The 22731-nt window shown below is 41.6% G+C and overlaps 2 protein-coding genes across 3 annotated transcripts in view; one reads left to right on the top strand and one right to left on the bottom strand.

The window, feature by feature from the left end:
* LOC119721745 (putative cation exchanger C521.04c) overlaps positions 1 to 3497 on the bottom strand; it is a 28642-nt gene extending 25145 nt beyond the window's left edge. For both annotated transcript variants that reach the window (XM_038191714.1, XM_038191717.1), the window contains exons 1-3: positions 3334 to 3497; positions 581 to 813; positions 110 to 218 (exon numbers count right to left, since the gene is read on the bottom strand). In XM_038191714.1, the coding sequence (XP_038047642.1) occupies positions 110 to 218; positions 581 to 813; positions 3334 to 3433 (442 nt within the window). In that variant the 5' untranslated portion in view covers positions 3434 to 3497. The remainder of the gene's footprint in view (positions 1 to 109; positions 219 to 580; positions 814 to 3333) is intronic.
* Positions 3498 to 3838: 341 nt separating this feature from the next.
* LOC119721737 lies at positions 3839 to 22433 on the top strand. The gene is made up of 9 exons (XM_038191706.1): positions 3839 to 4102; positions 8692 to 8840; positions 10946 to 11141; positions 12263 to 12460; positions 14144 to 14321; positions 16402 to 16535; positions 17699 to 17840; positions 19100 to 19269; positions 20598 to 22433. The coding sequence occupies exons 1-9, from the start codon at positions 3934 to 3936 to the stop codon at positions 20750 to 20752; spliced, it is 1491 nt and encodes a 496-aa protein (XP_038047634.1). The 5' UTR covers positions 3839 to 3933; the 3' UTR covers positions 20753 to 22433.
* Positions 22434 to 22731: the final 298 nt, after the last annotated feature.

The raw sequence follows: 22731 nt of genomic DNA, 5'->3' as shown, positions 1-22731 counted from the left end.
GTGAGGAGCAAAAGTCTGCCTAAAACCAGTCACAAGCAATTCACATTGCATGACTTTTACCTGGTAACCTGTTTTTGATCAAAACAAAAAACAAAACAAAGAGACTTACGTATGAATGGTTTGACCTTCTTTGGCTGTTCATACAGTGTCTTGACGATTTCTGATCTCTCATCTAGAGGGCGCTTTGTCACGTGGCTCTTCCATTTCTTGAACCCAAACTGGAAAAAAGAAACGAACAATTTCTTAACTATTTAACTCTATGAACTAGCGGCATAACTGAGGTCCAATCTGCAAAAGGCACAAATTGTGGGGGCTCATTCTCTGGGGAGGTGGTGGGTGGGGGGCGGGGGAGAGAGTGGGAGAGAACAGGTCACTATATGGTTTTTTGACCAAAAAAATGTTGTTTTTGCTTTCCCAAATTCTGAGTCGGTATGTGGGGAGCGGAGGGGTAGGGTACTGCTAAATAATTATTTTTATAATAGGACTTTTTTGATTCATCAACCAGTTATTCTCCTTTTGTATATGTTTCATTTTTCAAATACCTTAGGTTTGGGAACTAAATTTTTCTGGACCAACGTACCATGTAGTTCTGCTCCATCTTATGAGCCTCAATCTCGTTGTCCGCAACGACGTCTAAGAAGACAAAGTCTTCCTCGGCCGGCTCCGACGGCTTGGCTCGTTTCCTGTGCCGAACGCCGCCCGACCCCTCGCTGGTCTCCGAGTAGGCACCTGATGCGGATAACGTTCTCTCTCTGTCTCGGAGCTGATCCACCACCAAGAGGGGGTGCGGGGAGGTTCCTCTACTTGGGCCATCTGGTTGAAATCAGAAAGCAAAAGTGTGTGATGAAAACACTGTAAACTATGGTCTAGTTCAGACCGGGTCCTCGAGTGCTGAAAAAAAATGCAATACAAAATCAGGCCAACTTTAATCACTCTTTTGGCCAACAAAACTCTCCCAATTTTTCATGAGGCATTTAAGACAAGGTCCTCAGTACTTTACCAGCCAAGTTCGAAGTCTCAATTCAATTTTTAAGGGAGACTTTTCTTTATAAACCCTATAACTCCCTAGCATGATTTACTACGTACCATACCCATCCTGGCAAGTCAAAATGTGAAAATCAAAATTTGACAAAGTTCTACATTTACGGGTACATGTTCCAAGTGTGGCCTTTATTTACGGAGGTAGTCCAGTAAATTGGCTGCATTTAGCTCTATTGGGTGGAGCGTTGAACTACAGTGCCCCTAAGAACTAACGCTCTACCGATTTGTCATACTTTGGTGACGGATACACGGTAGCAAATTGTACATACCCACGCGAGGACAGAAGGCCCCACAAAAAAAACCAGTAAAGAGAATACAAAAGAGATAGATGGATAGATCCACACATTTACCTGGATAGATCCACACATTCATGACATTCCATAAGACCCCTTAAATTGTTCCCAAACGGTGACAATTTTGAAAAAAAACAGCAAAATAGTCTGAAAACTCACTACTCAATGTGTTTGTCGTGTTGCTCAGTCCCTTGCACCGAGTTGACGAATGAGGGCGCTTGACGTGACGTGACCGTCGTCGTTCGATCGAAGAAAAAAAGTCGCGCTTTATCAACGACTGTTTCATGTAGTGATTACGTGCTCTAATCCACGGCGTATTCAAAGCCCAATACTGTAGTACGACGCGGATCAGAGCCATGTATTATTACATGAAACAGTCGTTGATAAAGCACAACTTGTTTTTCTTCGATCGAGCGATGATGGTCACGTCACGTCAAGCGCCCTCATCCGTCAACTCGGTGCAAGGGACACGGCAAACACATTGAGCGGTGAGTTTTATTTCAGACTATTTTACTGTTTTTTTTTTTAAATTGTCACTGTTTGGGAACAATATACGGGGTCTTATGGAATGTCATGAATGTGTAGATCTATCCAGGGTAGCTGTCTGTTTCTTTTGTATTCTCTTTATGGTTTTTTGGGGGGTCTTTTGTCCTCGCGTGGGTATGTACAATTTGCTACCGTGTATCCGTCACCAAAGTATGGCAAATCGTAGTCCGAGTAACTTGGACCCAACTTATCGCCTTTTTTAACATTTGGACATGGTCTGGCGATAGTAAGGTCCAAGCTAATACCGAGACCTAGACAACACAGTCCCAAAAACCAACATTGTCCAACAAAAAACATCAGATTTCACCTTCAAAACGGCCTCCAAAGTACTAGATATGTCACCTGAGGTACAAGTAGACATAGATGATTAAGATGGTTGTACTTAAGTTTACTTACGATCCGGAAAAAAGTGAAATTTTCCGATCAATTCTGAAGACCCCCTCTGCCTAGGTTGTCGTTGTTGTGCTCACGTTCAAAACTGCATGATAATGGCGTCTGACCTCGACCTCATGCAAATGTCGTGACGGCGCGCTTGCGCATAATGCACTGCATGCACGGCAGATTCCCCTGCGCCGCGCCGACGACTGTTTCCTGATGTAGAGCGCCAGCCATGCGCCTGGCTAGCCAGCGCGACTCCTAGGCGTACCGCGAACTTACACAGCACTCTACATCAGGAAACAGTCGTCGGCGCGGCGCAGGGGAATCTGCCGTTGCATTATGCGCAAGCGCGCCGTCACGACATTTGCTCCACTCAGTAGAGCTAGGCCGCATTTATGGGGCTAACAATCCATTATTTTAGCCAAAATATAAACAGCTTTTTTGGCGATCGTATAGTGTAGGGCCCGGTTCCTACAACGGAACAAAATCCACTTTAAAATTATATTAGACCATCCAAACTTGCTGGCGACATTCTCAATAAACAGGTATGTCATAGATAGAGGCCAGGGTTTTGATTTTTTTAGGAAAATTTGGGGGTAAAATGACAATGACAGCGCGGCGACAACACACAACCCCAAAATTAAAATGGCGATCACCGCCCGATGTACCGTGAGTACGCACGGCGTGCTGAATCGCAAGGCACAAACCACGCAGGAAAATCATGATTTCTACCGCAAGAAACTGTTCAAAATTGCAAAACGGGTGTCATTAGTACTGAGAAAAGTCTGCTTTTGATTGTAATGTGATTTTTGAGCAATTACAAAAACATTTTTTGACTCTAATTTGATCAAACAAAACAGGGGCCCTACACTACACGATCGCCAAAGTGATGGCCAGATATGGGAATCTTTCCTAATTGTCCATTTTTTAGCCATAATGCTATGGCATGTGCACTTTCTCATGGAAAGTGCATTTATCAAACAGTGCATTTATCCTCATAGGAAGGAAGGAAGGAAACTTTTTGGAATTGCCCTGAACAAAACTGCAGTGCTGAACTTGTGATTTTCATACCTACCTTCATTATTTTGAAATGAAGATTCACCTTCTTCCAGTGACAGTTTACCTGTCTGTGAAACATTCTTCTTCTCCTTGGCTTCAGAATCGGTCATTTTCATACAGAATTAAGGCACATTACTTTAGACAAATCGAAATGAACTTGACCCACACAAATGCGACGACGGGACCACGAACCGTACCATGTACCACTGACGTGAGAAGTGCAGCTTTTCAGTAGTTCAGTCTGCTCGAACAGCAGCTCAGGTCCAAAGTGCACAATTGTGATGGGTACCAGACATTAAGCTTATCACGTGCATTTTGTTTACATTTTGACTTTTGTAAACACCACCTATTTTGTTGGCTTCCTGTTTGTATTTCTACAGATTGATAAACTTTGGGGTCGATTATGTTTTTTCAAGAACACACTTTGACGTTGGTATCAAACTTTAAAGGTCATTAAATCGGAATTTTGCAGTACACTTATGCACATGCGTACAAACTGCCAAGCCTCTTGCTAAAAATAGTCTTGTCACATGACCAGCCACATGATCTCTTGGATTGTACACAACACAAAATACATCAATTTGTCACTAAATGCGTCAGTGACGATCAGCTGAAAATGTCGATTTTTTGCAAGAGATTAACAAACAGTATCGGTAATTTTCTCCACCAACGTTCCCCGTACCCCACTTGTGATGGTCCTGCCAACCTTGTTTGCCGGTTCTTTCGTCTAAGTGAATCTTTTTCCCAAAATACAACCGAGGAAAACCAAAATTCGGGAAGCAAGGGTCCTCCCATATGATGCAGCATTTGAGACCAGGTTCACAGACCGTACGTCATGTAGATACACTACACGCTACACACTTTTCACAGACCGCACGTCGTGTAGATACACTACACGCTACACACTACTGAGCATGCGAAACATCCCAATATAATATTAATTGGAACTAGTTTCCGCCACAGTGCCAGAGCTTTGATGTCTACAGCATCGACACAGTGCTAAGGAGGTCTACATCATCTACACAGTGGTTAAGAGGTCTACAGCATCTACACAGTGGTTAAGAGGTCTACAGCATCTACACAGTGGTTAAGAGATCTACACTATCTACACAGTGGTTAAGAGGTCTACAGCATCTACACAGTGCTAAAGAGGTCTACAGCATCTACACAGTGGTTAAGAGGTCTACAGCATCTACACAGTGGTTAAGAGGTCTACAGCATCTACACAGTGGTTAAGAGGTCTACAGCATCTACACAGTGGTTAAGAGATCTACACTATCTACACAGTGGTTAAGAGGTCTACAGCATCTACACAGTGGTTAAGAGGTCTACAGCATCTACACAGTGGTTAAGAGGTCTACAGCATCTACACAGTGGTTAAGAGGTCTACAGCATCTACACAGTGGTTAAGAGATCTACACCATCTACACAGTAATTAAGAGGTATACAGCATCTACACAGTAGTTAAGAGGTCTACACTATCTACACAGTGATAAAGAGGTCTACACTATCTACATAAATGCTAAAGGGGTCTTCAACATCTCTTTAGCACTGTGCACGTATCGGACCCAAGCCAACTCGGACCCATGCCAATTCGGACCCACTACCAAATCGGACCCACAACCAACTCGGACTCATTATGCACATTTTCAAACATTCCCCATTCAGTTCAAGTTACATGTGTTACAGTGATGCTGTTTAGTATAATTTTTCATTGTAATTGTAATGCGATAACTCTAGTAAAACTTTTACTAAAAGTGTAGTTTATTATTTATTAATTTTTTTAAAAATTAACACATGTTAAGTGATATCGTTCATGCCATTTTTCTCATGTTATTTCATTTTAATCCAAACTTTATACGTAACGAAATTAACGAATCTAGCACAGATCTTCTTAGAAAAATAAAATCGGAAAGCATGAACATTGAAATATAAACACTTTCAAACAAAACATTATTCATTTGTATATAATACTGGATAAAACTAAAGTCAATAAATAAAATATAAGATATAAACCATTCACTGATCTAAACGATAAGCAACTTCGCAACACCCACTTCGCAGCATATTTTGAATATGAAATTAACAGCCTAGATGGGTAAAAAATAATATAAATAACTATAAAACTACCTTACAGTTTGAATAAACAAAACGTGCCATTTCCAAGTGCCAACAAAATATGAAAAAAATAAAAAAAAAGTTTGATTTAAAAGATACGTACATCAACACCATTGCATACACTTTATAAGAAAAACGAAGGTTCCATATGAATCTATATAAAAAATTTAATCAAAAAAGTATAAAAAAGTTAAACAAATAAGTTAAAAGAACAAAAATCAAAGTAAGCATGTGAACTTAAAAAAAAATAATCAATTACTTTTTTGCCTAAATAGTAATTTCAAATGAAAAACATCCTCTGACCTCACTGAAACACGTTCACTGCCTCGTAGTACATAAAAAATACCGTTCGGTTACCATTTGTTTCACATCCTAAAATAACAACAAATGTGTAGGTTACCGTTCGTCGTAGTGATCGTATATCAAAGATATATGTAGGTCTACATTGTGCACATCTGTAATTGGATGCGAGCAGGTTACCGTTCATCACAGATCAAAAATATAAACAATTTGGTAAGGCCTCTTTCAAATGTGCTTATGCTGTGTCGAATAAAATTGATTTAGTGTTACGTTTGCATGGCATAAGCGCGACAGTGTCTTCAAACATCGAACTTAATTACAAACGCCTAGTCAAAATTAAATACCCTAACATGGCGGACCAACAGTCACAACAAAAAATATGATTTTGTGCTCTTAATCGATTACAGTTACATAATGTTTGCTTCAACAGGCCTAAGGTTACCATTTTGTAAGGAACCAGGCTTTAAAGGGATTTAAAGTTGGTGTACATGTATACATGTTTTGTTGGGTGTAGCACCTTGAACAAACATTTTCAAATTAAGTTGATAATTTTTAGTAATGAGCTTTCCAATGAATCATCACACAACAAAAACAGCCCATGACAAGTAATCAACTAATTAATTTCAACTTTGGCGGGACGGTCCTTAAAACATATATACCAACCTGTACAAAATGATATATGGTAGGCCTAATCTTTGGGCCTAACCTGCTTTACATGTACATGTACACATCTCTTGGTTTAGTTTCATATACAGATATTCCCGCCATGGTTAAGTCACGGTTTCGGAAAGCTAAGCACGTTGAGTTTCATGACGTTCCAAACGATAAGCGTTTAGCAACAACTTCCGTACACATCATAAAGTACCGCTCAATGACAGCAAAAGAAAACAATTAAAGCCGAATATAATACAGAATACATCCAACACTGTAAGATGACCTATAATCCCTGAAACTAATGATTGAATCATTGTTGGGTCATGCTTGGGTCCGAGATGGTAGTGGTTCCGAGTTGGTAGTGGTTCCGAGTTGGCCGTGGGTCCGAATTGGTAGTGGTCTGAATTGGTAGTGGGTCCGAGTTTGCGTGGGTCCGAGTTGGCGTGGGTCTGAGTTGGCATGAGTTAAGTTGATTTGGGTCCGAGTTGACCGGCCGGCCGGATACCATATGCTGTAGACCTCTTTAGCATTGTGTAGATAGTGTAGACCTCTTAACCACTGTGTAGATGCTGTAGACTTCTTAACCACTGTGTAGATAGTGTAGACTTCTTAACCACTGTGTAGATGCTGTAGACCTCTTAACCACTGTGTAGATGCTGTAGACTTCTTAACCACTGTGTAGATGCTGTAGACCTCTTAACCACTGTGTAGATAGTGTAGACCTCTTAACCACTGTGTAGATGCTGTAGACTTCTTAACCACTGTGTAGATAGTGTAGACTTCTTAACCACTGTGTAGATGCTGTAGACCTCTTAACCACTGTGTAGATGCTGTAGACTTCTTAACCACTGTGTAGATGCTGTAGACCTCTTTAGCACTGTGTAGATACTGTAGATCTCTTAACCACTGTGTAGATGCTGTAGACCTCTTAACCACTGTGTAGATAGTGTAGACCTCTTAACCACTGTGTAGATGCTGTAGACCTCTTTAGCACTGTGTAGATGCTGTAGATCTCTTAACCACTGTGTAGATGCTGTAGACCTCTTAACCACTGTGTAGATGTTGTAGACCTCTTAACCACTGTGTAGATGCTGTAGATCTCTTAACCACTGTGTAGATGCTGTAGACCTCTTAACCACTGTGTAGATGCTGTAGACTTCTTAACCACTGTGTAGATGCTGTAGACCTCTTTAGCACTGTGTAGATGCTGTAGACCTCTTAACCACTGTGTAGATAGTGTAGACCTCTTTAGCACTGTGTAGATGCTGTAGATCTCTTAACCACTGTGTAGATGCTGTAGACCTCTTAACCACTGTGTAGATGCTGTAGACTTCTTAACCACTGTGTAGATGCTGTAGACCTCTTTAGCACTGTGTAGATGCTGTAGACCTCTTTAGCACTGTGTAGATGCTGTAGACGTCTTTAGCACTGTGTAGATGATGTAGATCTCTTTAGCACTGTGTAGATGCTGTAGACCTCTTAACCACTGTGTAGATAGTGTAGACCTCTTTAGCACTGTGTAGATGCTGTAGACTTCTTAACCACTGTGTAGATGCTGTAGACCTCTTAACCACTGTGTAGATGCTGTAGACTTCTTAACCACTGTGTAGATGCTGTAGACCTCTTAACCACTGTGTAGATGCTGTAGACTTCTTAACCATGTGTAGATGCTGTAGACCTCTTTAGCACTGTGTAGATACTGTAGATCTCTTAACCACTGTGTAGATGCTGTAGACCTCTTAACCACTGTGTAGATAGTGTAGACCTCTTAACCACTGTGTAGATGCTGTAGACCTCTTTAGCACTGTGTAGATGCTGTAGATCTCTTAACCACTGTGTAGATGCTGTAGACCTCTTAACCACTGTGTAGATGTTGTAGACCTCTTAACCACTGTGTAGATGCTGTAGATCTCTTAACCACTGTGTAGATGCTGTAGACCTCTTAACCACTGTGTAGATGCTGTAGACCTCTTAACCACTGTGTAGATAGTGTAGACCTCTTTAGCACTGTGTAGATGCTGTAGATCTCTTAACCACTGTGCAGACAGTGTAGATCTTTTTGTGTGCATGTGACCGTAAGAGAGGGTACACGATTGGATATGCCAACTGTGTGTTCTGGAATTACATGACCGATGCGCATGCTTCCATATTAAAGTTTTGTCACGTCATGATAAGCAGGTTGTCCATGATCAATCTAGCTTCATCCCTGCTGCCTTGTGAGGGTGCTTTATTGGTGTAGGGTGTAGTGTATCTACACGCACATAGTGCAAAATTTTTTGGTCTCAAATCTTGCGGGGTATAGGTCCTCCTCCTCAACAACATGAACAGGTTGAACTTCCCGACTACAACACGAGTGTAAATGTGCATGAGCACAGACTGAAGCGGCCTGAAAAACCTCCTCCGTCAAGAAGGAAATGGGAGGGGCTGGACGAACTGAAAGCACGAACGAAGGCAAGAAAAGACGATCTAGTTCTGTAGTTCAAGTAGTACTAGTTAGTTGAAAAGTTATGAAAGTTAAACATTACTTCTAGAATTAAGAACACAAAAGGCACCCCTTGTGTGTTGCACAATGAAAGTTTGGATTATCTCAAGTGTGTTATGCATGTTTGTTGAGGAAATTATTTTAATGATGATGCTGCTGTCTGTTTGGGATGATGATGGCGACACTTGACAGTGATTGTTGATATAATTTTGATGTAGACACAATAAACTGGGGTACTAGAGTGGAACTCCTTTTTTGACATTTCGGATGTGGTCTGTCGTACTAGACAGACGACAGACCACATCCCAAATGTCAAATAAAGGAGTTCTAGTGCCCCAGTTAGTGAGTCTAATTTTAATGATGATGATGATTTTGATGGTGGTGATATTCATCTATAAATATTGTTAGGTTAATAGTATTAATACTACATGTCAACAAATAATGTCTTAGTTTTGATCCTAAATTACTTTGTTGTTCACCATTGGAATTAAGTGAAAATTTCAGATCATGTAAAGAAGGCATAAGAAGTTTTATGGAGCAAGTTTCATCAGGTTTGTGTGAGAGGGTGAGATTTAAACGCCGTACGAAAAAAATACTCACTTTCAAAATCGCCACTTTCGACTTTGCATTCTCCAATGTTCATACAGCACTGAAGAGGGTGGCGGAAGGTGCGTGCCGAGACTAAAAGTTTCTGAAGGAATGCAGGATCACCCCTGATGTCATTGCACACCTCCTGGATCGTGTGTTGCGCCAAACGATCGAGGAGGTGTACAATGACATCAGGGGTGATCCTGCATTTCTTCAGAAGCTTTCGGCCTTCTGCCACCGTCTCCAGCTCTGAATCGACATTGGAGGTCGTCAAGTCGAAAGTGGCAGATTCTGAAAGTGATAATTTTTTTTTGTATGGCACAAAGCTGATGAAACTCACTCCATAGATTTTATCATGCCTTGTTTACATGATCTGAAATTTTGGATTAATTCCATTGGTAAACAACAGAGTTATTTAGGATCAAAAGTGGATCATTTTTTTTTGACACGTAGTATAATTTTGTTGCAGATGATACTGTATTATTAAGATTATGATAATACTGATGATAGTGACAATGATGATGGTGATGAAGCTGACAATGATGATCTGATGATGAAAAAAATTGAAATAATTATTAAGGCCAAAAAAAAAAGTCTCCAGTTTCTGGTCTGCGCGCGTCGCCGTAGCCATGCATGTCAGCAAAATTAAAAAGTAATTTTTTCAATGTAGGATGATGTCTCCTGGAATCCTGCTTCTGCACAATGTTAACGTGTTTTTAGATGGGGTAACGATCGAGTATAAGCTTTATGTGGCCTCTCTGGGTTCCCATATATTTTGCACTAAATTTAGTCGGGCACCATTTGCAGATGGTGTTGTTGTTTTGTAATTGTGCATCTGTAAGCCAGACTCTGGGAGCGAAAGTCCAGTGTCTGGAACCTGTAAACGCTTTTTAATTAGCGCAATATGTAAGAAAGCAGACTAATGACCAGCCTGGCAGCTCATGCACGATGTCGATGTCGCTGTATGGTCAAATGTTACTATTTTCTCTGATTTTTCTCTTGACTATCCAAATTTCCCGAAGAATTTTCATGTCGGTTGAGATCGTAAGTGGATGCAGAATTCTCAAGCCTTATGGCCTTACTGAGGTCACCTCAAGCTCCACTCTGAAGGATATTTTTGAGAGTTTTAAGGGAATGGAAGCGTTTTCTGCAACATCAACTGACATTTGAAGTAAACAAAATTAGGGGGAAAAAAAACCTGTGTCGCTGCACAACTTTTGGAGCAAGCTCCATACCAGAAACTGGAGACCTTTTATTTGGGCCTTACGATGGTGAAGGTTGTTTAAAATGAAAACAACAAATATGAAGAATACAACAATGGTGATGGAAATTATTTCTGTGAAAAAAAAATTAAATTTTGTGGTGATGACATCAGCAAGAACAATTTTGACATTGATGGTGATGAGGCTGATGGAGATGATGATGTCAATGGCGACTCAATATTAAAATTTGGTTTTCAGCGAAAACTATTTTATCCTTGATACAGGGTTCCCTCATTCCAGAGACACTCAAAGAAATGGAGCAGAACGAAGATTTCCAGATCACGGCGGCCAACCTACGCAAAATGGGCCAGGCCAAACTCACCAGGGAGGAGCGCAAGAAACGACAGAGGGCGCTAGACAACCTAGGCATTCCCGACTTCTGGGAGTTTATCACAAAGTGGAGCAAGCAGCCTGGCCAAGGTGAAAACTTATAGGGGCAGAGATGCTTGTTATGCCCCAACTATACAGAGTGGTCAAAAAAAAAAACCCAGCATGGCATACTTTCACTACCCTGAGACTCGAACCACATATATCAATTAATTGGTTCTTGGTTGGTTCTTCTGCTAAATACTCCGCGTGGGAGTTTATATAGGCCAGAAACACCGGAGCAAACCCCCTCTTTAACAATAAGTGTTACTGGGTTGCATAGCACAACACACGGGACCTATGGCTTTACGTCCCATCCGAAGGACGAAGCAATAATGGTTAAGTGCCTTGCTCAAGGGCACAAGTGTCTAGCTGACAGGCTCGAACCCCTGCCACTGTTGCCTCTGAAACACCAGAGCATGAGTCCGGTGTTCTTAATCGCTAGGCCATGACACTCTCTATTAATGCATGAAGGATCCTTTTAGAAAAAAAATTAAACCAAGATCGCCCTATTCGGTCCAGTAGTTTTTGTTCTAGAACCTGTTTAATGTAAGACAAGTTGAAGGTCATTTTTGTCCCGATGATTTACTAAGCCGCATCCCGAAAATTGACTTAACATTGTTATTGAATACCCACATGAATGAATTGTGCCTCACAAAATGGGCTCTGCAGCAAAAACTACTAGACCGAATCGGGATATTTTGGTATCATAATTCTTCTCAAAGAATTTTCCATCAATTGGTACAGGTGGTTTGAGTCTCAATGTAGTGGAAGTATGCGGTTCCGGGGGTTTTTGGGGTTGTTTTTTTTACCGCCCTGTGTATGGCAATGGTCCCAACTATCCGCTCCGTTCACAAGTACCCCCTCACCGGCAAAGAAGGAACAGTTGGGGGTGACCGACCGACGCCATCTTGCCTGACTGTAATTCATTTGCCGCGAAGCGCGGCCACTGCGTGTTCAAATCCCCACATAGTTCAAATCCCCTGGTGTACGTGCGTCACACACAAGGAACGGTGCGCGTCAACCAGCGAAATGTCCCGCCCGTGGGACGTCATTGCTAGGTAAAAGGGCGCCCTCTTTTGTCGACGCACGGAGCCCATAGTTTGGACAGTTCCAACTATCAGCTAGAAATAGCCAGCTTACTAGGCTCATGACAATTTCCCCTTTTAAAATAGAGAACTTAAAGAAGCAACTCAAGAAGATTGAAATCGAGATCCTGCAGCTGAACATCGGGCTGTACTGCAACCAGGCCTGCAATCACTGTCATGTGGAGTCATCACCAAAGAGGACGGAGATGATGAACAGGGAGACGGCCGAAAGATGCCTGGAGATCTTGAGGAGCAGTCCGTCGGTCCACACCCTGGATCTTACAGGTATGGGGACAGAGAGAAATAGGGGAGGGGAGCGTATTGTTGCCCCTAACATGGCGCACTTTGATTTTTCGCTTCTAATGCCTTGCTAGAGCAAACTTTTTACCTCAAATTTCATGGTTAGTGAAATTTCAACAAGCTTATAAACATTCCCGTTCATATATCTGGAGTTTACATACCCACTACAAAGTTCAAGAGAAATTCCAGTTTGGGGTGATTTTCCATTTTATTTTGAAGTGCACAGTGAACCCTTCTAAAATGCGCCCCAAAATAAGAAAATAATTTTCTGACTAACTTGTAATTGGGTATGTGAGTGGAGATAATAATGAGTTGTCAGGATTTGTCAACTTCTTAAATTAAAATTCGTAAATGTTAATGTGGGATTTTCCGAGATTTGTTCAAGTGCGCCATGTTAGGAGCACTCTGCCGTATTTGTGCCCAATTTTCGGACCCCATAGTTTTTTAATTTCGGACTTAAATATCACGACACTGAAATTGTTCACAATGGTACAAGAGCAAGCATAATTAAGGTAATAGTACCAGTATTTAACTGAATGAATTTGAAGGTTTTCAACAAAGAGGTTTGGAAACACTGCATGAAGAAAGTCAAGGGAAATATCGAAGTGCGCCACATTAGGGAACACCACTATAGTAGAGGTAATGGATCACAAGATCATCACAAGTCCATCACAATTAGTCATTTAGTCCCAAGCCGACTCATAACAGTGTTGCAGTTGAGTCTGTCACAAGTCCATCACCAGTCCATTACAAGTCCCTGCAAGTCCATCACAAGTCCATCACAAGTCCATCACAAGTCCATCACAAGTCCATCACAAGTCCATCACAAGTCCATCACAAGTCCATCACAAGTCCACCACAAGTCCATCACAAGTCCATCACAAGTCCATCACAAGTCCATCCCAAGTCCATCCCAAGTCCATCACAAGTCCATCACAAGTCCATCACAAGTCCATCACAAGTCCATCACAAGTCCATCACAAGTCCATCCCAAGTCCATCCCAAGTCCATCCCAAGTCCATCACAAGTCCATCACAAGTCCATCACAAGTCCATCACAAGTCCATCACAAGTCCATCACAAGTCCATCCCAAGTCCATCCCAAGTCCATCCCAAGTCCATCACAAGTCCATCACAAGTCCATCCCAAGTCCATCCCAAGTCCATCCCAAGTCCATCCCAAGTCCATCCCAAGTCCATCACAAGTCCATCACAAGTCCATCCCAAGTCCGTCCCAAGTCCGTCCCAAGTCCATCCCAAGTCCATCACAAGTCCATCACAAGTCCATCACAAGTCCATCACAAGTCCATCACAAGTCCATCCCAAGTCCATCCCAAGTCCATCCCAAGTCCATCACAAGTCCATCACAAGTCCATCACAAGTCCATCACAAGTCCATCACAAGTCCATCACAAGTCCATCACAAGTCCATCACAAGTCCATCACAAGTCCATCATAAGTCCTTCAGTCTCAAATCAAGTCCCTAGCAATTCAAATGATAAGCAGACTTTGATCTTTGTTAAAAGTACTAGATTATAGTTCTTTCCGCTATAAACCATGGGTCCCTCAAACCAGGCTGTACTTTGTGTTTTGGAAGGCAACATGTATTGGAAAGGACTTTGTTGGATCAGTGACTTTAAGGAGATTCAGTCAATTTTCTTTTCACTACAGGTGGAGCACCAGAACTCTCCAAGGAGTTCAGGTTCCTGGCCCGGGGAGGTCGCGACCTCGGCCGCGAGGTCATCGACCGCTGTAACCTTACAGCGCTACTTGAGCCGGGTCAGGAGGACACAGCCGAGTTCCTGGCCGAGAACAAGATCATCGTCATAGCATCCTTGCCCTGCTACAGGTAGGTTCTGAGTCGGGTTTTTATCTTCAGTTAGGCATGGTGCAAGATATTTGCCTTAAGCAATACTGTCAAAGCTTCCTTGCCCTAGCTGCTACAGGTAGCTGTTCTGAGTTGGGTTTTTACCCCTCAGCCGAGAGGCTCGAGGGGTATTGTCATCGCCTAGGGCGTCCGTCCGTCCGGATGTATGTGTGTCTGTCCGTCCGTCCGTCCGTCCGTCCGTCCGGGCAGCTTAGTTTCCGGATGATAACTTGAGTTAGAAATGTTGTTTGGGGTTGTAACTTCGGTAGGGGGTTGCCCTTGGGAGTAGGCAAGTTGGGATTGGTTTTGAGGTCAAAAGGTCAAAGGTCAAGGTCACCGTGGTGAGTTAAATGTAAATGGTTTCCGGATGATAACTTGAGTTAGAAATGAGATTTTGGTGTCTAACTTTGGGAGAGGGTTGCCCTTGGGAGAAGGCAAGTTGGGATTGGTTTTGGGGTCAAAAGGTCAAAGGTCAAGGTCAGCATGGTGAGATAAAGGTAAATGGTTTCCGGATGATAACTTGAGTTAGAAATGAGATTTTGGTGTCTAACTTTGATGGGGGGTTGCCCTTGGGAGTAGGCAAGTTGGGATTGGTTTTGGGGTCAAAAGGTCAAAGGTCAAGGTCACCGTGGTGAGTTAAATGTAAATGGTTTCAGGATGATAACTTGAGTTAGAAATGAGATTTTGGTGTCTAACTTTGGTAGAGGGTTGCCCTTGGGAGTAGGCAAGTTGGGATTGGTTTTGGGGTCAAAAGGTCAAAGGTCAAGGTCACCATTGTGAGTTAAAGGTAAATGGTTTCCGGATGATAACTTGAGTTAGAAATGCGATTTTGGTGTCTAACTTTGGAAGAGGGTTCCCCTTGGGAGAAGGCAAGTTGGGATTGGTTTTGGGGTCAAAAGGTCAAAGGTCAAGGTCAGCATGGTGAGATAAAGGTAAATGGTTTCCGGATGATAACTTGAGTTAGAAATGAGATTTTGGTGTCTGACTGAGGTAGGGGTTTGCCCTTGGGTACAGGCAAGTTGGGATTGGTTTTGGGGTCAAAAGGTCAAAGGTCAAGGTCACCGTGGTGAGTTCAATGTAAATGGTTCCGAATGATAACTCGAGTTAGAAATGAAATGTTGGTGTCTAACTTCGGTAGGGGGTTTCCCATTGGTACAGGCATGTTGGGACTGGTTCTGGGGTCAAAGGCCAAAGGTCAAGGTCACCACGTTGAGTTAAAGGTTCATGGTTTCCGGATGATAACTTGACTCTGGCTGAGGGGTTTCAACAGCAACGCTGTTATTTTTTATCTTCAATTGGGCTTTGGTGCAAGATGGCCAAAAATGCCTACGTTCAATATGCCGTGGTATTCGTGCCCTGGCTAGCTGCTACAAGTAGGTTCGCAATTGGGTTTTTATCTTCATTTGGGTATTGGGTCAGTTTTGTTTTCACAGTGGAACGTTGCTATAACGAACATTGCAAGATCCACAGAAATTGTTTATAATAGCGATCATTTGGTAAAGTGATTGTAAGCTGCTGGTGCTCCTGTACTCACTTTTCAATAAATAGCGCCCTTCAGAATTTACGTTGCACACCCTGATAGTTATGAAAGATGACTTTGAACACATGCTGAATATTGAATTATGTAATAGCAGTTTTTTTAGTTTACTACCTACAGCAATGGGTGGCTTTCCCCTTCTATTCCTGGAGGAAATAATAGCCACTTGTTGTACTTCTGTTGACATTTTTCAACCAAAAAATTTTGGTACGTTTTGTACACAAAAATGGGGAGCCAAGGACGATGTTCGGTATTGCCAAATGTTCGGTATAGCGGTGTTTGGTATAGCGCCGTTCCACTGTACTTGTTTTTCGTTTTAAATACCTCGTCGCACCCACTGATAATCTGAAGGGGGCTTTTTTTATTGTTTTAAACCCATGGGCTGCCCCTTTCTAGAAGATGAAGTCCCTCCCCCTGCCCTCCTGCAAATTGAACCCAAGTTTAGCAATGGATTCCATGGAAAATGAAAACAACACTTCTGGCCATCATCCAGCAATAATCGTTTTTGATTTTTTTTTCCCACAGTGCCAAAAATGTGAACACCCAACGAGGCAGCGGAGTGTTTGACAAGAGCATCCAGGCGTTACTGCTGCTGAACCAACTCGGTTACGGGAGGCAGGACGGGGGGCTGAGACTGGACTTGGTGTACAACCCTTTAGGTACGTTACATGATGGATCACAAGATGGTATCACAAGCCATCACAAGTCCATCACAAGTCCTGCAGTCTCACGTCAACTCACAAACTATTCAAATGAATTGTGACAAAGGTATTCCATTTAACTGTTGTCGGTTCCTAGTTGTTACTCATGACCAAACTTGCAATGGACGTGTGATCCATCACAATATGCCATAGAAGTGGTTTCGCGTGGTCACGTGTTGCCTGGGTTGATGTTTCCACACAAACCTGGATTGCATAGGGATATGCAAAGTGCCTACTTTTCATAATTGTTTTATCCATTGGAAAAGGAAAACCATGGAATCCCCCTGAGTGATACCTACAGTCAGCTATGAAGCACTGTCCCATTTTCTAGTCTTATTTGTTATTAATATCTTTCACTCGCGAGGTAACACACTGAGTATACAGTGTTTATACGTCAGTGAACGGCAAAACCTCATTTTGATATCTGAGAAATTTCAACTGGAAAATGTTCACCTAAATCGCCCGTACATATCAAATGGGAAATATGGCGATTGTTTGGAACAGTCACTATTGGAGACAACCCCGCGTGACGTCACACTTCTAAGGCATATTTACCATAACTACAACACTGCAATTTGGGGAATTTCTGGATATGAGGGAAGGAATGAGTTTTGGTTCGAAAAGTACAAAGCTCATATTTTTGTTTTCCAAATATTAAGCATTACAACAAAGACAGCAGAGGCCTTGAGGTAGGGTCCCATTCCCCCTGAATTAGGTGTATTTTTAATTTTACAATTGAACAAAGAAATTGACTGGAGCAGGGTTTAAACCTGTGACCTCCGGATTACCGTTCCGGTGCTCTACCAACTGAGCTATCCAGCTCCGTGTTGGCAGTCCCCCATTTTGTCAATGTCTTTGTTCAAAGGGCGCTAGTCTACTGCAGCCATAAACCCATATATGCCATGTAGCCAGGTAGGTTTATTTTTAATCAATGTAAGATTGAATGAAGGAATTTGATGCAGTGGGATTCGTTACTGAGACCTATCAAACAGCATACTATTGCTCAACTTTTAATACTTTCAATCCTTTTCACAGGGATTGGGCGCTCATCGTAGTCGAAGGTTTTGACCGAAAAATAAATTCCCTGTCATATATTCTGCCCGTCAAATCTTTTTGGTCAGGAGGGTTTTTGCCCCCATCCCAGGCAGAGCTGGAGGCAAAGTACAAGGAGGAATTATGGGATACCTTCGGCATCGAGTTCAACAACTTGTACACCATCACCAACATGCCCATCAAGAGGTTTGCTGACTTTCTGTACCGACGGTGAGTCTGATTTCCCAATATGTAACATGTTTCTGCTAGTCTTGTTTCTTTCGGACTTGTCATTAAAACAAATGGCTCTGCGAAAACCGAGCATGTCCCTTTATGTAGTGGATTCCATTACTAGTTGTATGTCCATCACTTGTCAGTTCACAAGTTCATCACCAGTAAAATCGCAAGTCCAATCATCAGTCAGTCACAAGTCAAATCACAAGTCCATCACAAGTCCAATCATAAGCTCAACCACAAGTCCGTCATAAGTAAAATCACAAGTTCATCACAAGTCAGATCACAAGTCCGTCATAAGTAAAATTACACGTCCGTCATAAGTAAAATCACAAGTCAATTCACAAGTCTATCATAAGTCAAATAGCAAGTCCGTCATAAGTCAGATCACAAGTCCATCACAAGTCAAATCACAAATCCATCACAAGTCCATCACAAGTCAAATCACAAGTCTATTCACAAGTCAAATCACAAGTTTATCACAAGTCAAATAGTAAGTCCATCATAAGTCAAATCACAAGTCAGTCACAAGTCAATCACAAGACAATCACAAGTCAAATCACAAGTTTATCACAAGTCAAATCACAAGTCAGTCACAAGTCAATCACAAGTCAATTACAAGTCAAATCACAAGTCAAATCACAAGTTTATCACAAGTCAAATCACAAGTCAGTCACAAGTCAATCACAAGTCAATTACAAGTCAAATCACAAGTCAAATCACACAAGTCCATCACAAGTCTAATCACAACTTCATAACAAGTCAAATCACAAGTCCATCACAAGAAAGGTCACAAGTTTTTACTGAGCACCAACAATGACAAAGGAATGATTTTGTAACAGTTCTTTTGAATAGCTTGTGACTTGACTTGAGACTGAAGGACTTGTGATGGACTTGTGATGGACTTGTGATGGACTTGTGATGGACTTGTGATGGACCTGTGATGGACTTGTGGTGGACTTGTGATGGACTTGTGATGGACTTGCGATGGACTTGTGACGGACTTGTGATGGACTTGTAATGGACTTGTGATGGACTTGTGATGGACTTGTGATGGACTTGTGACGGACTTGTAATCGACTTGTTTCACAAAACTGCCCAACTTAGGCTTGTTAAAATCATATTGTAGCCATTATAAAGTATGTAATTATGACATCCATTGTAAGTTGCAATGGACTGTAGTGCTTCATGAAATTGACAACCAGACCTTTAAAATGATGGCCCAGTGATACTTTCTTTTTTTTCCGTCCAATCAGGAACGAGCTGGAAGACTACATGCAACTGTTGGTCAGGAACTTTAATCCGGCGTCGGTGGAGGGCCTGATGTGCCGCAATCACCTCAACGTGAACTGGGATGGACGACTCTTTGACTGCGATTTCAACCAACAACTGGACATGGGCATGAGCAGGGTGAACAGCACAATGGGTATACAACGGTTTTTCAGTAAATGATTTGATAAAGTTTACAAAATCAAGTGCTGTTCCCAAACACAAACTTTGCACACTAGGCTTGGGCGATTCCAGGTCAGAATCAAATAGAGTCGATTCCAAACTTGGAATAGAAGTCAGGATTCCACCTTTTTTGAGGAAAACCGATTCCCAGTAATCACAATTCAGTTCTTCCAAGGATAGGTTGCAGAATCTTCAAAGCAACTTTTGTCACATATTTGTGGCAAACGATCAGTTTGACAAGATTTTACATTTTACAATGTCATTCATTAGTGAAATTAAGGAGTTCTTTCCTCAATGCTTTTTTTAAATGGATAGAACTGGATTCAATTTGGAATGGAATCGTGACACCTGTATGGTATGTGTATGATACCACTGGAAACAACAAGACGATAATCAGTTCGCCATCAATTGCACATTGTTTTAAATACCATTCATAAATACCTAAACACTTTCTCCTGCGCCGCAGCATTCTGCGCCCCATCGGGTATTCAACAAGTACGTTTAAGAGCGGCTAGGGACCTGCTCGTGGATATTAAAAGGGCCCTCTTCAGCTGGGGCCATTATCACGTCCAGACCCCTAGCCAGTTTTAAACGTACTTGTTAAAAACCGGCAGGCACATATTTATTCCCATATTCATTAATGCAATAGGCTAGACTGATCCGTTCAGCCTTGATGTGGTACACGGTAACCTGTGGAGACATGTGCATAATAGGGAACAAAAGATTGTGTATAGATTTATATAAAGGATATTAAGTGCGAATTTCATGATTCTGGTTAAAATAGGAGCATTTGGAAAGTACAATTTCAAACTCTAAAATTTTAGTACATGAGAACAAAGAAAAGACTCCATAACGATACAAATTCCAGTAGCCTTGCCCTGTGATGTTTTGAACAATTTGCCAGAATTTTGGATATTTTGCTGTTGTAAATTTTCTTATCCGTGATTTGTTGTTGTGTCAGTACATGTCAGTAAGCCAATGAGCCAATTTTTTTCTCACAAATGTTTTCAATGAGCACATTTTGGGTTCACAATTTGAACAGAAAACCCCTAAACTGAGCAGTGTCTTCCTGAAATGACATCACAACAACAGTGCCCTGATTTGTCGGGAAAAGTTTGGGAAGTTTTGAAATGTTAATAAAGAAGTGCACTTTTCAATAAAATTCACCAAAATGGGATGTCAAATAGTTTTCATACATTTAAGAGGAGTAGAAAGTTGCACAAAATATGTTCAAAAGTAAAATTCTTGTCATGGGCCCTTTAAAAAAAAATGTTGTCCTTCATCACTGTCTTCTCAATACAGATCCAGCAAATGACATTTCAAAGCCTTCCACGGCCCCGTCTGTCTGGGACATCGAATCGACGGATGACCTCATCGACCTTCGCATCGTCACCGACAACCACTGCTTCGGCTGTACATCGGGAATGGGCTCAAGCTGCCAAGGGGTTACTGCTTAATCTGTATGCGCGTTATCCATTGAGGGCGCTATTTCAGTCTTTCATTGAATCAAGCTGAATGTTAATTGGGTATGCAGTGTTTCAGCTGCCAAAAAGACCAGTGCTTAATCTGTATGCGCATTACCCGTTGAGGGCGCTTTTTCAGTCATTCAGTGAATTAATTGAGCTGAATGTTGGGTATCATGGGCAGTGTTTCAGCTCAAAGGATCACTGCTTAATCTGTATGAGCATTATCCATTGAGGGCGCCATTTCAGTCATTCAGTGAATTAAGCTAAATGTAGGGTATATGCAGGGTTTCAGCTGCCAAAAGACCAGTGCTTAATCTGTATGCGCATTACCCGTTGAGGGAGCTCTTTTAGTCATTCAGTGAATTAATTGTGCTGAATGTTGGGTATCATGGGCAGTGTTTCAGCTCAAAGGATCACTGCTTAATCTGTATGCGCATTATCCATCGAGGGCGCCATTTCAGTCATTCGGTGATTTCAGATGTATGTTTGATGGGTTGCAATGCCAAGTGACTAGTGAATATTAATCTGAATATTCATCTGAATAAATATACAGCATTTTTTAAACTGCAATATCAGAAATTTTACAGTATCTTTTTCGTTTTGAGAACAGCATTTTGATGTTTAAAAAAATTGTTATATTCATGTATTTTGTTTGATATTACAATATTTTGGCAACTTATTAGTTGAGAGAGCCTCTTGGTAATTTATTTTTTTCAAATTTCTTCGGGAGCTGTTTGGCTTTTGTTGGGGTTATTGTTTCTATTTGTATTTAAGTTGCATGTCATTTCAATATATTTTTGCTCTATTTGTCTTTTATTGTTACATAGTAAGAAATATAGTAAATGTATCTGGTAATGTACTTAAAATTGTGTCCAAGCTTTATCATGCATTGCAGATTTTCCTTTTTGCCTTTTCATTTAAACATTTTAACTTTATTTGCAAATGAAAATAACAAAATATCTTAAAAATTCAGAATCATCCCGATGTTGAGAGTAGTCTTGATTATTACCAGTGCACGCGAAACAATTTTTTTAACTCGCGTGGCCGCCCACAGATGTTATTGGTTAAAAGGTCTCTCGGTGTCACAAAAGGCCATTACACTGAAAAATAGGGAAGGTGCTGAAATACGGAGGGGCTTTTTATTGCCAACATGTAACCAAATTGGGACAATTTTGTATGATTTATTACAAGGGTGTCGGGTCACGGTCACTGTGTCATAAATGGTACATCCCAAAAATATTTATGGGGAAGTAAAACGCTGTGATCTACCCACGACCTGTTGATTTTGTTACGAGTGTCGTACGCCACCCCTGGTGTAATAATGGTAGAGTCGGGATCGGACACGCGGAAAAACATGTTGGACTATCTCATACCGATTACAGAAAGTGAAAAATATGCACTTCCCGTTTATCTGGTGATATATGGCGATATATACCACACGGGCCCATAAACAGGAAGTGCGTACAGTAATTTTTGTCTTGTGAGAAAGTGCACTACAATGCACATGTACGTTTGCCCCGTGTGCAAGGGAATTTGCTAGTGCATGCTGCTGTATTCTGGTGTACTTTTTTGTTGTCGGTGTCCTAGCATGTCATATTTCCGCTATCGGTGAACAACCTGTTCGTGTGGTTTAGCCTCCAACAAGTCGTTAGTTGTGTTTTCACTTTCTTGCACAACACGTCCCGGTTTTGGTCATTTTTACGGTGAGTAATCCCTAACAGTTTTTACATTCAGTGTTCATGTTGTTGTTGTGTGTTCAGTGTCAGTCCACGACTGCACGTGGACTTCTCAAAACAGGCGATCAGTGTCTGCGTGAATTCAATTCGTCCTCGAATGTTGGTGTTGTTAATTGTAGAACCCTCCACGGTAGAACTAATGTATTACCGTTATTAGTAAAGAGCATAATTCGTATCACGTTCAATATTAATTACGGACCATGCCCGACTCGGAACCCCCCCCCCGCGTTGCTC

The sequence above is a fragment of the Patiria miniata genome, unplaced genomic scaffold (genome assembly GCF_015706575.1).
Source record: "Patiria miniata isolate m_02_andy unplaced genomic scaffold, ASM1570657v1 HiC_scaffold_1, whole genome shotgun sequence".
NCBI classification, from domain to species: domain Eukaryota; kingdom Metazoa; phylum Echinodermata; class Asteroidea; order Valvatida; family Asterinidae; genus Patiria; species Patiria miniata.
The sequence above is the reverse complement of the archived record's forward strand: the minus strand, read 5'-3'. Positions and strand labels throughout refer to the sequence as shown.

Excerpts from the sequence above, each read along its gene's own strand:
- LOC119721737 (XM_038191706.1), top strand. The coding sequence starts at position 3,934 with ATGTCGATTTTTTGCAAGAGATTAACAAACAGTATCGGTAATTTTCTC. Across the intron at positions 12,461-14,143 it reads CCACACCCTGGATCTTACAG|GTGGAGCACCAGAACTCTCC; the intron begins GTATGGGGACAG and ends TTTTCACTACAG. Across the intron at positions 16,536-17,698 it reads CTTGGTGTACAACCCTTTAG|GAGGGTTTTTGCCCCCATCC; the intron begins GTACGTTACATG and ends CTTTTTGGTCAG.